The 14,383-nt window shown below is 43.1% G+C and overlaps 1 protein-coding gene across 1 annotated transcript in view; it reads right to left on the bottom strand.

Moving 5' to 3' along the window:
• Positions 1-362: 362 nt before the first annotated feature.
• The window catches only part of PYGL (phosphorylase, glycogen, liver), an 89,461-nt gene continuing 75,440 nt past the window's right edge, over positions 363-14,383 (bottom strand). The window contains exon 20 of the mRNA XM_011956880.1: positions 363-636. Within this exon, the coding sequence (XP_011812270.1) occupies positions 556-636 (81 nt within the window). The 3' untranslated portion in view covers positions 363-555. The remainder of the gene's footprint in view (positions 637-14,383) is intronic.

The following is a 14,383-nucleotide window of genomic DNA, read 5'->3' as shown; positions in this document are numbered from 1 at the left end:
ACCTTCTCTGACCTGGGCTGGGCTGAGCTGGGCTGGCTGCTCTGGACTTCATTGCTCACCTGCCCAACTCACTACAGCCTCGTCACTTACCTGTGTCCTGAATTGAACACGTCGTCCTCCAGGCAGGGATGTGGCACCCTCATTCATAACCCAGGTGCCGCCTAGAGCCAGAAATTTACTTCTCACAGTTTTGGAGATTGGGAAGTCCAAGATCAAGGTTCTGGTAGATGTGCCTGGTGAGGGCCCCCTTTCTCATAAATGGAGCCTTCTCTCTGTGTCCTCACGTGATGGAAGGGGCCAACGAACTTCCTCCTGCCTCTTTTATAGAGAACTAACCCCATTCATGAGGGACCTGATCACCTTCTAACACCATCACCTCTGGGGTTAGGCTTTCAGCATGTGAATTTTGGGGAGACACACTCAGACCATAGCAGAGGCTGAATGGAAAGAAAGAATACAAATCAAAGGACAAAAGTGCTAACGAAAATAAAGAACAACTAGTTCTCTTCCCCTCTCTGGACAATTTGCTTTTCAGAGTATTGTAAATACGTGGACTTATCTTACTGTTTCTCTGAGTGGTCCTGTCTGTACTGAGTCCTTTCCTGGCCAATTCTTGGGCCTGATAGCATCAGGCTTCTGAAAAAGAGAGGAAAAAAAGTCATGGGGGAGGGGGCTAGGCAGAGGAAGGACGCTCTCAGCCTGCTCCTCAAAAATAGGTCTTCAGGGACACTATAGCTGCTTCAAACTCTTCCAGCTAAAAGGACCACAGCAGTGGGAGCAAGGACTTATATATATATATATATATAATTTTATTTTATTTTTTTGAGACGAAATCTCGCTCTGTTGCCCAGGTTGGAGTGCAGTGGCGCGATCTCAGCTCGCTGCAACCTCCGTCTCCTGGGTTCAAGCAATTCTCCTGCTTCAGCCTTCCCAGGAACTGGGACTACAGGCATGTGCCACCATGCCCAGCTAATGTTTTGTATTTTTAGTAGAGATGGAGTTTCCCAGTGTTAGCCAGGATGGTCTTGATCTCCTGACCTCCTGATCCATCCGCCTTGGCCTCCCAAAGTGCTGGGATTACAGGTCTGAGCCACCGTGCCCGGCCCAACTTAAGTATATTTTTAAGAACAGAGAAAACCCACTTGCTGTGTCGAGTCCTGGCTGAGGCATGTCCAACATAGCAATGGTCCTGACTTCAGTTAGAGCTGTTCTCTTTCCTTTATTTTTTACATTACAAAGTAATTCATTTCTAGCCTGGCATGGTGGCTTGCACCTGTAGTCCCAGCTACTGGGGAGGCCAAGGCAGAAGGATCAGTTGAGCCCAGGAATTCTAGGTGACAAAGAGCTATGACTGCACCACTGCACTTCAGCCTGGGCAACAGAGTGAGACCCCCATCTTAAAAAAAAATAAAAGATACAAAATTAAAGAAATAAATACAATAAATTCATTTCTTGGGAAAAGATTAAACCATACAAAAGGGCCGAAAATAAAAAGCAAATATGCCTCATTTCCCTAATCCTAGTACCCAGAGATAGTCCCTGTCTCAGTGTGGATTTTAAATACACATATGGAGGGTCAAAGTTACATATCCAGTATGGCATCAGAAACGTAAAATTATGCCTAGATTTGTCTAGAGAGTCGAGCTGGATGGAAATGCTACAACAAATGCACATTTCTTTTGTAGTGGAAGAAATAAGTCATCTAGAATATAATACATACAAGTAACTCCTTTGATCTGGAAGGGACTGAGGTTCAGGAGTGGCTGTGCAGTTTGACTCCCGGCTCTGAGCTTTCTCACTGGCTACTCAACAGGTCAGTGCCAGGTAAAGTGTCCTACACCCAGACAGAGGGGTAACCAACCACCCCTGGGGTGGGGCCGCCCCTCCAGGGGGCCCTGGATTGTTTGGTTTTAAAATGCCTGGGTTGGAATTGCATGCTGGGATGGGTGGAAGCAAGCTGTCCCAGGGCTGAGCAGGAAGGGCCCAGAAGCCTGCCTGGGAGCTCACCCCTCCCCAGCCCTTCTCTTTAAAGGCACCATCATTCTTCCAACTTGTCAAGCCACACCAAGGCCAAGTGAAGCCCAGCACCTGTAGGCTAGGGCTTTGGAAAGCAGAGGCAACAGCTGTGCGAGGGAAAAGCTCCGGGCAGGAGGGCAGCCCTGGCTGAGTCTAAAAATAAAACCCGTCCTGACAGCCTGACAAAGGGCCTCTTGTCAGGCGTGGCAAGAGGGGCTGTCCTGGTCTCCCTTGTGAGGCTGTTCTGGGGCCACGTGGGGAGTCCCTCCCTTTCTGCCTCTGGGGTGTCATTCTCCAACAGCCTCTTCAGGTGGACCGGCCTGTCCTTAGTGAACAAGCCGCCTCAGCTGGGGTTTAAAGATGGATCCGCCGCGCCACTGAACTCCGGCCTCAGTGACATAGCGAGACTCCGTCTCAAAAAAAAAAAAAAAAAAAAAAAGGATCGGCTGAGGTACCTTTGTGTAGAGACTGTCCTGTCTGCAGTGAAAGTGAAACCGGGTACAGGCCCATCTTGCTCTTCAGAGATGGGCGATCCGCCTGTGCCATACTAGAACAGCAGCTCCAGATAGGCAGGGAGGAAACACGTCCGTCTTTGGGAAGGACGAAGGAGTGCCGCTCTGTTTCCCCGTTTTATAAAAAGGAGCGCTTGAAACCGATTTGCTCTCACGATGTTGTCAGCTCCAGGCCAAAGTGGGCTACCCACAAAGGCAGTCCTTTTACCCTCTGCACCGCACGGAGCTCGTTTTCTGAGGCTGTGGGGTGGGAATATCCCGCCCGTGCCCCCCGGGTTTCAACTCGGGCTGGTCAGGAGGAAGTTTCTCAGCTTTAAAATGATCAAATTCCTCAGCGGATTGAAAAAAAAATTGTCAATAGAAAAATCAAAAACATCAGGGAAATTAGAACATGAAACACTAATGAGGACCAGGAAACATCTGCTAGAAGGAATTCCTCTAGTATTTAATTTTTTAGGTTTTAAAAATGTGTATCTTTTTGGTGTAAATGATTTTAAAGCAGAGCTAGCCGGCATCTCTATCTCTAGATTCAAACTTCCTGGCTCCAAGGTGTCACCATTGTTTGCGCTCCTCATCAGCTCACTGCTGCCCCCGCGTGTCTGATCTAAAAATCACAACACAGAGCTCGTTCTCAATTTTATGCTTTGCAAATAAATGGAGAAAAGTCCCAACCCCCCTCCCCGCCCCCAACCTATTAACTCCCATGACAACAAATGGTATAGAATGAAAGCAATGTTTTAGCTTGTTAGTGACAGCTGCATAACCCAGGTGAATTTTCAACAAGTCTTTCATTCCAGAAGATATCATTAGATTACTCAATTTCTTTTTCTTTCTTTTTTTTTTTTATTTATTTTTGGAATGCATTGAGCTTTTGCTGAAGGGATAAATTTAATTCTTAGAGGGAGTAGTTATGATTATATTAGTGACGTTTTACTAATGCTATCCTCTTCCTGAGAAACCACATGAGTTACTTATTGACCTGAATTAGAGTTTGTTTTATAACATTAAATAAAAACCCTGTATTTAGGATGAAAGTTTGCTTTCAGTCACAAAGAGTCTGTGATGTGAGAGAATTTCTGACACAAGGCTCAAACATTCACCAAAGGGCAGCCTCTTTGTGTTCACCTGGCACCTTTGTCTGTAGTGAGCAGATTGGATCACTGTTTTGATGTGAAACTAGGCTGCCTCTGTGATTTCTACTGAGCACCAGTTTTTCCTATTTCTTGCTCATCTATGTAGTTTATCTGAGTCACTTTTTGCTTTATAAAAACTGGGACCACACAGAATATCATGCTGCTCTAGATGGAATTCGGAAAGTGCTTTCCATCCTGAATAGATTGGGGGGCCTACTCCTTTATGCAGAAATGACACAGTCTCCTCTTCAACATTACCTATATGGAAGAAATGGCCACTTGTTCCCAATACTCACACCAGAATCTTCCTATACTTTAGTGAGACTTCCCAAAGTCATCCACTAAATCCTGAGTGCCATTTATGGATCTTAATGATCTTTCACTGTTCAATCCAGAAATAGCTCTGGAAGAGAGGGCTGAGGCTTTATCTCCTACCAAAGCAATCAAACAAGTCTGGTTAAAGTCAGTGCCCACATAGGACCTATGGGGGCAGATTCTCTTAGATCCAACCCCAAGTCTACTCCCAAAGGAAAGCTGTGAAGGGCATGGGCTGAATGGGCAGCTGATATTACTGTAAGAAGACCACTTGGTAGAATGTTCATCCTGTCTTGGAATTCTTTCAGTCACCTGTGTGAGGTTCCTGTGAACTAAGTTAAGACCAGCTTTATCACTCTGGAAGGTAAGGCAGAGACTATGGGTCACAAAATGAGATACAAGTCCAGTATTTTTTGGCTATTGACATTGCTCTGACAAAGTCTTCCCTGTGTTTCTAGTAACATTCCAGGTTCTGCACATCTACAGACATTTAACCCTAAGAGGCAAGGTGCCTATCAATGTCTGGAAAGGCAGCTGACAACCTTGGCAGCAGAGACTTGAGAATTTCTACATAGGAGGAGTGCTGAGGTGACTGATTGGATGACAGGGCTGGGAGAATGCCTTGAGGTTGCATTTGCATTCAAGCACACTGTTTTCAATTGTGTATTTATTACCGGCGGCTCTGAGGGTCGCTATTGGAGCTGCTCATTGGAACTGTCATTGAAGAGAATTCAGTTGGTCATTCTTTCAGTCTTTCAAACAATAGGCTCATTCTAAGCATAGAAACATGGTGTGAAGCGTTTATTCAGCCTAGGTTGAAGTCTGTTCAACAGACCAGGGGATCCATGGTTGTGTAACAGTTTCAGAAATCTCAGAGTAGGGAGACACCTGCAATGCCTGCAAGTCTTCAGGCTTGTCAGTTCAGCCTGGAGGGGTCCCCTTCTCGAAGTATTCTCAGGAGGGAAGAAGCAGAGGTCCTGGAGTCCAAGTCTGCCTTAACCTTATGTCTTTACCTTTGCCACTGACCTCTGCCATGTCCATTCTCCTGACCACCATCCAGTCGGGACCATGCTACTAAATTGCTGTATGTGTGTCTGTAGAGGAGTAGAGGTGAGTGAAGACCTAGTGGGAGTTATTGAAGCTATAGAATAAATATAGCACATCTTCTTGGATTATTGGTTTTACTCAAAGCTTAGTAACATGTACACTTTTATTAAAAGAAATGACAATATATCATACAGTGTGAATTTGTTGGGATTAAATTTGGCTATAAGTAACAGAAAAATCCAAAGTAACAGTGGCTTAAGAAAATGGACATTTCTATTTTTCTCATACTGACAAGTTTGAGAGGGCTGGTGTGGTCATCCACAGGGTCAAAGACACAGCTCTTCTGTCTTGTTGTTTTGCCTTGAGTAGCTTCCATACTCAGAGATATCTCCTGGGACAAGATAGCTGCCAGAGAAGGAGGCTTTAAATTTCTGTTCCAGACAGCAGGAAGGAGGAAAGGATGTACCTTCAGGGAGACTTCTGAGAAGTCATGTATATCACTTCCTTTATGTCACATGGCTACTACAACTATTTGCAAGAGAGAGTTGGAGAAGTGGTCTTTATTGGAGGCAGGTGTTTGTCACCTGAAATTTGATAGTCCTATGGCTGTAAAAGAAGGGAAATGAATGTTGGGGTAATTTAAACAAAGTCTCAGGTGATGCTGATGCAGCTGATCCAAGGACCATACTTTGAGTAGCAAGGGACATGATCTTGCATGACCTGGCTCCTGGCTATTTCTGCAACCTTTCACTCCCCATCTCAGTCCCAATGCTTCAGCCACACCAGCTTTCTCGATGGGTCTTGATTACTTCCAGCTTGTACCCTACCTGGGAGTCCTTGAACTTGCTATTACTGGAACCCCATTCTTTTTTTCTTTTTCTTTTCTTTCTTTCTTTCTTTTTTTTTTTTTTTTTATAGAGTCTAGCTCTTTCGCCCAGACTGGAGTGCGGTGGCTCAATCTTGGCCCACTGCAACCTCTGTTTCCCGGGTTCAAGCGATTCTCCTGCCTCAGCCTCCTGAGCAGCTGGGATTACAGGCATGCCCCACCATGCCCAGCTAATTTTTGTATTTTTAGTAGAGACGGGGTTACATCGTATTGGTCAGAATGGTTTTGATCTCCTGACCTCATGATCTGCCCACCTCGGCCTCCCAAAGTGCTGGGATTACAGGTGCGAGCCACCGCATCCGACTGGAACCCCACTCTTAAGTCTTGTCATTAAGATCTCAGATGAAGTAGTTTCTCTATTATATGATTTGGTTTTGGTAGCACTAATCTGAATTTATATTATTTATTTATTTGCATGGTTGCTTTTTGTCTCCCCCTCTAAAACGTCAGCATAAAGAGAGGAGGAAAATTATTTGTCTTGGTCAACTTTGAATCTCCAACACTTAGAAGAGTATTCAGCACATGTGCTCAATATATGTTTGCAGAATAAATGAGCAAAAATAAATAGTCTCTCTAATGATAATATTAGTTCTTGAGATCAGGGGCCAAGACTTATCTTTTCCCTTTCCTCTACAAGGCTTCATATGATGGAATATGGACAGCTGGCATTTGACGAATGCTTGCTGAGTGGGGATTGCACAAGAGAAGGACTACCTGTCTAATTTCTAGATGGGTCAGTGGTGGGGTGGGGTAGAATCGCATCTTTACACATGACATGACGACTATGCTAAGCATAGAACTTGCCTGTGGGTGGGGGAGGTGAGAACAGGGCAGCAGATCCCAGACCAGGCCAGTTTAGTGCACCTTTCAGCCCTTCCATTTGCCCTGGTTTCTTTCCTGGCATCCCACAGTTCAGAATTGTATAGGTGCAAACTAGAGAATGCCAGAGTCACCTATGGAGAATGTATGTGATGGAGTTTCATGGACTGGCTGCAGTACAGATTGAAGTTTTTCAATTATTTACAAAATATGTATTGAGTACCTGCTTTGTGCCACACATTATGCTCTGTGCTGGAGATACGCACAGCCTGTATGTGTGAAATTTTGTTCCAAACTTAACAAGTAACACCAAAGACAAAAAGGATTCCTGATTTAGATAGTGCAAGACTATAGAATTGCATGTGAAACACTGTAGCCCTTCTGCTGAAAAATTGTTTAAGTGGTCACCTCGCAAAGCCACCCGACACTTACCTCCGGATTAATGAGCTGATATTTGCTAAGTAACTTGTGATTACCAGGTTGGGAGGACTCCTTTGGGAGTTCCCATTCTCTTTAACACTTAGCAGGCAGGAGAAGGAAGAACATTATCCACCCCCACTCTCACACACTCCTTTGTCTCTCGCTCTGCAAGGAAGGGTATGAGTCTCCTGCTGGTATCAATTTTTAATTGCTTTTGGTAGGCGGTGAAGTAGAACAGGATAACTGCATAGACTCCTAGGTACATTTGTGTATCTATTAGTATTTATTAGTAATTAAACTTCTGTATTGGTCCATAAGCCATAATGTTGATGAGTGTCTTTGTAAATGAATGTATGCAAATATGCCCAGGGGCCTGACAAAGAGAGTATCAAATACATTCGTTAATAAATAATACCAATACTGTGCATTGGTAGGCTGAAATTTTTTTAACTTCAAAGAAGAGCTTTCATATCTATGATCTCATCTCACACTACATATGATTATTTTAAAACTCCTCTCTAGGGGCAGGTTGTTCCTTGCATGCTAAGCCAGGCCATGTGAAGATAATGAAGTCCTGCCTCGGGCTGCAGGACACCATTCGTACCATCAGGCCAGCCTGTCCAAGTCTCCTGGGGTCTTTGCCTGCTTGTTTAAAAACTAAAGGCCAAGATGAAAAAATACACTAATTTCAAGCTGTGCTGGGAGCACATATACACTCGGACTTGAGCAGAGGAACTGAGGAAATGAAGCTGCTTCCAGGACCATCTTCGGAGATTCTCTAAACGATGAGGAACAGATTAATTCAAACTGATGGCAGGGATTCAGAAAGCCCAGAATTACAGGCCCGTCATCTTTTAGGACTGAAAGCCAGTTCCTGTTTACTTTATCTACAGCTATGACTTTTTTCCTGTCTTCACAGTTTCTTCATGTGCGCTTCTATTAACAGGAAGATATTTTTACATCATCTTGCTTATCTTGTATAATAGCTTTTCCTGTCGAACTTCAATAGGCTAAAAATTCAGTGTCATTATTTATCCTAAGGCTGAAGAACTGCACATCTTGGAAATGCCCTTACTCTGAATTTATTAGAGGAGCATTTAAAAAAATAAGGAGAAGTCAAGAAAATAAAATAATCCCTGATTGGGAGGCTCTCCCTGCCTCTCTGTCTCCATAATCCTAAACCAGCTGCTGTGTTTCCACATCACAAACATTCAGGCTTATGTCCACTGTAAAGATTGCTTCAGAATTTTCTACCTGGATGTCTGTATATCCAGATATGAGGTGACTGGACACTGTAGGTGGTGGTAAATTCTTCCACCCTGATTACTCATAAAGCAGAAATAATTAGTGCCTACTTAACCTTTGAGTAACTATTTGAATTCTACTATTTTTAAGGGTAAGTGGAAGAACTAGTAAAACAGTTTATAACTACCAGTTGGCCTGACCACCTTTGCCTCAAAGACCTGCCCCTTGGGATGCTGTGATAGTTTTAGTTTCTTGCCAAGTACCAGTGCTATTTGATAGTCTTACCCTGCCTGCTCTTTTGTATAAGTTTAGCCCATGCTGTGCATTGCACGCAGTTGGTACTCAATAAATACTGAATGAATGCAGCTTATCATCCATCATTTGGTCTGTTTCAGTCTCAGTTTCCTCTATGTAAAGTGAGATTATTAGCAAATGAAAGCTTATGTATCTTCTAGCTTTAACATTCTATGGGACTCTCTGGATAGCCATTTTTAATTACCTCCTATCTCCAAGGCTGTTTCTAAGCTACACAATAGTACTTCCCTGGAATCCTTGCCTGACCTCTTCAGCCCACACAGGTGTTTCTCACTGGGCCTTCTTATTATCTGGTGGTATCCCTCAGGTTGTTATTTAGCTTTTCATATATGTAGGTCCTTCCCTTGCAATTAGAGTATAGGCTTCCAAAGCCAGATACTATGTAAAATATACAAATAAAGACATATCACCCGAAGGCTTAATCTTAATGTTTTCTAGAGGGAATACTGGGCTTCAGAAAACAGAAGAATCAAGATAAATGTCAAGTGTGTGGTTAGGGAAACTTGGTGTATGATGATTCTGTTCTTCAAGATAGGAAATTCTGCAAGTGGTACAGGTCTGGAGAAGGAAGGAGAGCAGATGACTTCAGTGAAGTGCCACATTCTATACCTTTTTCTGGGAGACTCTCAAAGATCATTCAACAAGAAAAGATTTTGAGATATGAAATCTTGGCCAAATGAACATATTATTACTGTGGGAATAATTATGTGGGAATTATTACTGTGGGAAGCCCAGAGCTTCCCAAATGATTAAACACAGTGTTGATCTAAAGAAAGAAACTGAGGCAAAATTAATATAGGTGGCGAGTTTATTTGGGCCAAGGTTGAGGAGTGCAGCCTGGGAAACAAAGGAAGTGCAAAGGACGAATAAGGAGAGGGGGCAGTTATAAAAGTTGTTTGCCGGGAATTCTCATTGATTTGTGATTAGCTATACATTGTTGAACTCTAGGGTAGGAGTTACGGTGTCCAGCATGTGGGATTGTTAGGTTAATTTATGGCTACTTGACATCACTCAGTGTAGAGCCCACATAGCAAAAGGAGATTACTTAGCTCAAGGGAGGAGTGAGAGGTGGCTGCTGTCACATTTCAATGTCTCACTGGGCCTGATAATTCAAAGGGGCTCACACTTCTCAGATAAAAAGTTTCCTTTATTTCCCAATAGTTTTTAAAATTTTTATTTTATTTTTTTATTGAGACAGAGTCTTGCTCTGACAACCAGGCTGGAGTACAGTGGCATAATCCTGGCTCACTGCAACATCCGCCTCCTGGGTTCTGGCAATTCTCCCACCTCAGCCTCTCGAGAAGCTGGGATTACAGGCGTGTGCCACCATGCCTGGCCAATTTTTTTATTTTTAGTAGAGATGGAGTTTTGCCATGTTGGCCAGGCTGGTCTTGAACTCTTGACCTCAAGTGATCCGCCTCCTCAGCCTCCAGAAATGCTGGGATTACAGGTGTGAGCCAGTGTGCCTGGCCTCTTTCCCAATGGATTTTGGAAATGCTGGCGTATACAACACAAGAAGAGAAGCAGAGCTAGGAAGGAATCCTGAGAACAGCTAACTTTTGAGGAGTGGCTGGAGGAATTTGGAAAGGAATACCCAGAGAGGTAGGAGGGAGTTGTAACTGTTGGGGTGTAATCCCAGCTCAGTTATTCCATAGACATTAGGAAAGCCAAGTCTCATGTCTTACTGTAGAACCGCAAGGACCCTATGAGCCATGTCTGGGAGTGTGGAGAGCTCTTTGGAAGAAACAGTGTACCCAATGTACTCAAGCACTTCCAGTTTCGACTGAAAGGGGCCCATGACATTATCACTTTCTATTCTCAAAGAAACCACTCTTTTAGCTAAAAGGAAACCCATATTAACACTCTCAATTCTAAGCACATGAGGATAATCCAACAGCTTCTCTTGAAGCTATAATGAATTGTCTTAAATTACATCTAATATAGAGGAAGACAATCCAAAACTTTGAAAACATAGAAAAATAAATTATTCTGAGTGAGTTAGTTACATCATTCTTTCACTATCATCTGGGACTAGACTCAAACTTCCCTTTAGTGCTTTATTTCAATCTCAACAATATTAGATTTAAAAAAATTCCTACCTGTGCTTGGAAAGCTGAGAAATGGTGAAAAAGGTACATGATGCTTATGCTGGTGGGATTGTATAATGGGGTAGCCACTTTGGAAAACAATTTGGCAGTTCCTCAAAAAATTAAACATAGAGTTACCTACATGACCTAGCAATTTCACTCCTAGCTGTACAATAAAGAGATATGAAAACATATGTCCACACAAAAACTTGTATGCAAATATTTATAACAGCATTATTTACAATAGACAAAAGGTAGAAACAACCCAAATGTCCATTAACTGATGAGTGGATAAGCACAATGTGGTATATCCATACAAAGGAATATTATTCAGCCACCAAAACGAATGAAATATTCATTGAGATAGCACATGGATGAACCTTGAAAACATTATACTGAGTTAAAGAAGCCAGACACAAAATGCAACATATTGTTTGATTCATTTATATGAAATGTCCAGAATAGGCAAATGTATAGAGCCAGAAATTACAGTAGTGATTGCTTAGGGCAGGTGAAGGGAAGAATGGTGAGTGCTAATAGGTGTAGGATTTCTTTGGCGGGGGTGGTGATAAAAATGTTCTAAAGTTACTGTAAATAGCAGTGATAGATGCACAACTCTGTGAATATACTAAAATTACTGAGTTGTATACCTTAAAATGGTGAATTTATAGTGTGTAAATTATATGTCTCAATAATGCTTTATTTAAAATAAAAGAAAACACAAGGGCGACGCATACTTTCTTTTCAATATATCTAGTTCTTCAACACCCAACTGTCTTATTACCAGCAGTTTACCTTCACAGCTGTGCAGCAGCTGAGAGGTGGTCAGTCTTATTCCCCATTCCCTGTTTTTCCAGAATAATTTTAGGTGGTCAAATTAATCTATCTCCAATCAAGATTTATTTTTCTGCTAGTGCAAATAACATTTAACTGTTGGTTTCTGATGTATTTGCACCATCAGCTTTGTCTTAACATGTATACAACATGACATAGGACATGTTCATTTATACAGTTTATCTGTACATTTCTTAGGTCACTTTTCTAAAAGTTAAGTTTTTTTGAGGTATTATTCATATTCAGTTAAACTCACCTGTGAGTTATATGCGTTTTGGTGGATATTTATAGTAACCACCACCACACTTGAGATGTTGACTATTCCCATCACTCTAAAATGTCTCTTCACACCCCTTTGTAGTCAAACTTCCCTCCCCATCTCCAGTCTCTGCCATCCCCTGATCTAATCTCTACCCTTAAGACACTTTTCATTTCCTGTTCTGTGTTCTCATGGTTCATCCTGAGGTGAATCTCTACCAGCTGGGATCCTGGTTTGTATCCCTGCAGTGCCCAATGTGGTACCTGGCACCTAAAACGTGCTCAGTAAATGAGTGCTGGATAAATGAATGAATATTTTGTTTTTCAGGTTCTATCAAATCATATTGGAGACTTTGTTCTCTGATTTCCAGGATGTATCATTTGAAAGGGACTATTTATGTTGGGAAAGGCTTCTTTTAAAGTCTTATGCAACCTTTCAAAAAATGGACCATAATGATTTCTAACTTCAGGGATTTTTGCTGAGCAAGTCAAACATATCCCTAGACTTGGAGTTTACAACTTTCTTTGTTCGTCTAGCACGTAGATGGAAATATCCTCTCTCAACCTGAGCAAGTAGATGGAAATAGACTCTGGGACCATATGCAGCTGTTCTTCTCTCCTCCTACCTCTTCTCCCCGTCTTTGATGCCTCCATCTCCACATGGCATGGCCCCAGAGTCGCATCCAGAGCTTCCCTGAACAAGTTCTGTGAGATTCCAGACCAAGTTTACGAAGAACTCCAGGGGTAGAATCGACATCTGCTTGAAGCTTTCTCATCAAGCAGGGTGTGGCTCTGTGAAAACCCACCTGTTGCTGGCTTATCAGTCAGGCTTGGATCCTACTGGTCCTTCCTGAGCTAATTCCTCTTCTATCTTGATGTGTGTGAAGCAGAAACTGGGCATTCCAGCCAGGTGTGGTGACACAGACCTGTAATCCCAGCACTTTCGGAGGCTGAAGTGGGGGAATTGTTTGAGGCCAGGAGTTTGATACCCTGGGCAACATAGTGAAATCTCATCTCTATACACACATGCGCCTCTACACGTGAGTGCACACACACACACACACGCACACACACATGCATGCGGGTCAGGCATTGTGGTGCATGCTTGTAGTCCCAGCTACTTGGGAGGCTGGAGTGGAAGGATTGCGTGAGCCCAGGAACTGAAGTGAGTTCAAGTACAGTGAGCTATGATTGCACCACTGTACTCCAGCCTCAGTGACAGGATAAGACTCTGAAAAAGAAAGAAAGAAAGAAAGAAAGAAAGAAAGAAAGAAAGAAAGAAAGAAAGAAAGAAAGAAAGAAAGAAAGAAAGAAGGAAGGAAGGAAGGAAGGAAGGAAGGAAGGAAGGAAGGACGGAAAAAAGAAAGAAAGAAAGAAAAAAAAAGAAAGAAGGAAAGAAAGGAAGGAAGGAAGGAAAGAGAAAATAAACATTCCCAGAGCAAGTATAAGAGTATAACAGGCAGTGAACAAAATCCCCCTTTGCCCTGACAGTTCCATGAAATGAACTAGTCCTCAAAGAAAACTGCCCTTTCTTGAGAAGCGTGGGTATTTTTCCCCAGACCATCCTACTATCTTCAAGCAGATGGGTTTCCACGCACTTTCTGGCACTGACAGCCCCTGCTGTGCCCTCTGAACACAGACACTACAAAAAACCCATTTCACCTCTTAAGATTTGCACCTTGCCTCCAAGATGAAGCCTTGATGCTGGCATCCGAATGTATCCAAATAAAACCTCATTCCCTTTCTTCCTCCTTTGTCTCCACACGTGCATGCTGCGGCTTCCCTAGAGCAGCTGTGGTAGACAGTTCCTGCTCCTAGGAGACAGCTGCACATCGTAAACATGCACCAAGATGTAAACCTGTACCAAGGTCAAAGTTTCAAGGTGTGAACTCCTTGGTACAATGGTGAGGTTTTGTTACATGCTGGTACGTAAACAAAATACCAAAAAGGTCTTAATTTTTTGCTACATAGAATAATTGTGTTCATAACCCCACGTGGACAGACAAATCATTAGTTAAAGGGAGCCAAAGAAATTATTTCTATAGTAAGGGTGACAGGGTGGAGGCTGTGAGGATGTTGGGGGTGGATGGGGAATTGGAGACAGGGAGGCTTCAGAAAAAGAGAAAAAGAAAAAAGTGGGATCTAAGTAGGGGAAAGCTTATAGTCTTCATGAAAATCAAAAGCTGTGGCTGTCAAACTTTTGTGTTAGTAGTACCATGATAAAAACATATTTTACTGCGTTGTGCGCGCCTCCCGCCCACGCGCACACACAGATATATAATGGAAATCAGTCTAAAATAAAATGTTGCATAGCTAGCTATAAGCGTAGGATCTCTCTCTCTCTCTCTCTCTCTCTCTCTGTGTGTGTATGTGCGCGCGTTTGTGTGTGTGTGTCTGTCTGTGTGTGGACGCGAACAGCAGGCGGATCCGGGCGAAGCGCACCCTCGGGCTGCGTCTCCCGCGTGGCACCAGCCGGCCTGACCGCGCGTGGGAGGA

This window comes from Colobus angolensis, unplaced genomic scaffold (genome assembly GCF_000951035.1).
Source record: "Colobus angolensis palliatus isolate OR3802 unplaced genomic scaffold, Cang.pa_1.0 Scaffold428, whole genome shotgun sequence".
Taxonomy (NCBI): Eukaryota; Metazoa; Chordata; class Mammalia; order Primates; family Cercopithecidae; genus Colobus; species Colobus angolensis.
The sequence above is the reverse complement of the archived record's forward strand: the minus strand, read 5'-3'. Positions and strand labels throughout refer to the sequence as shown.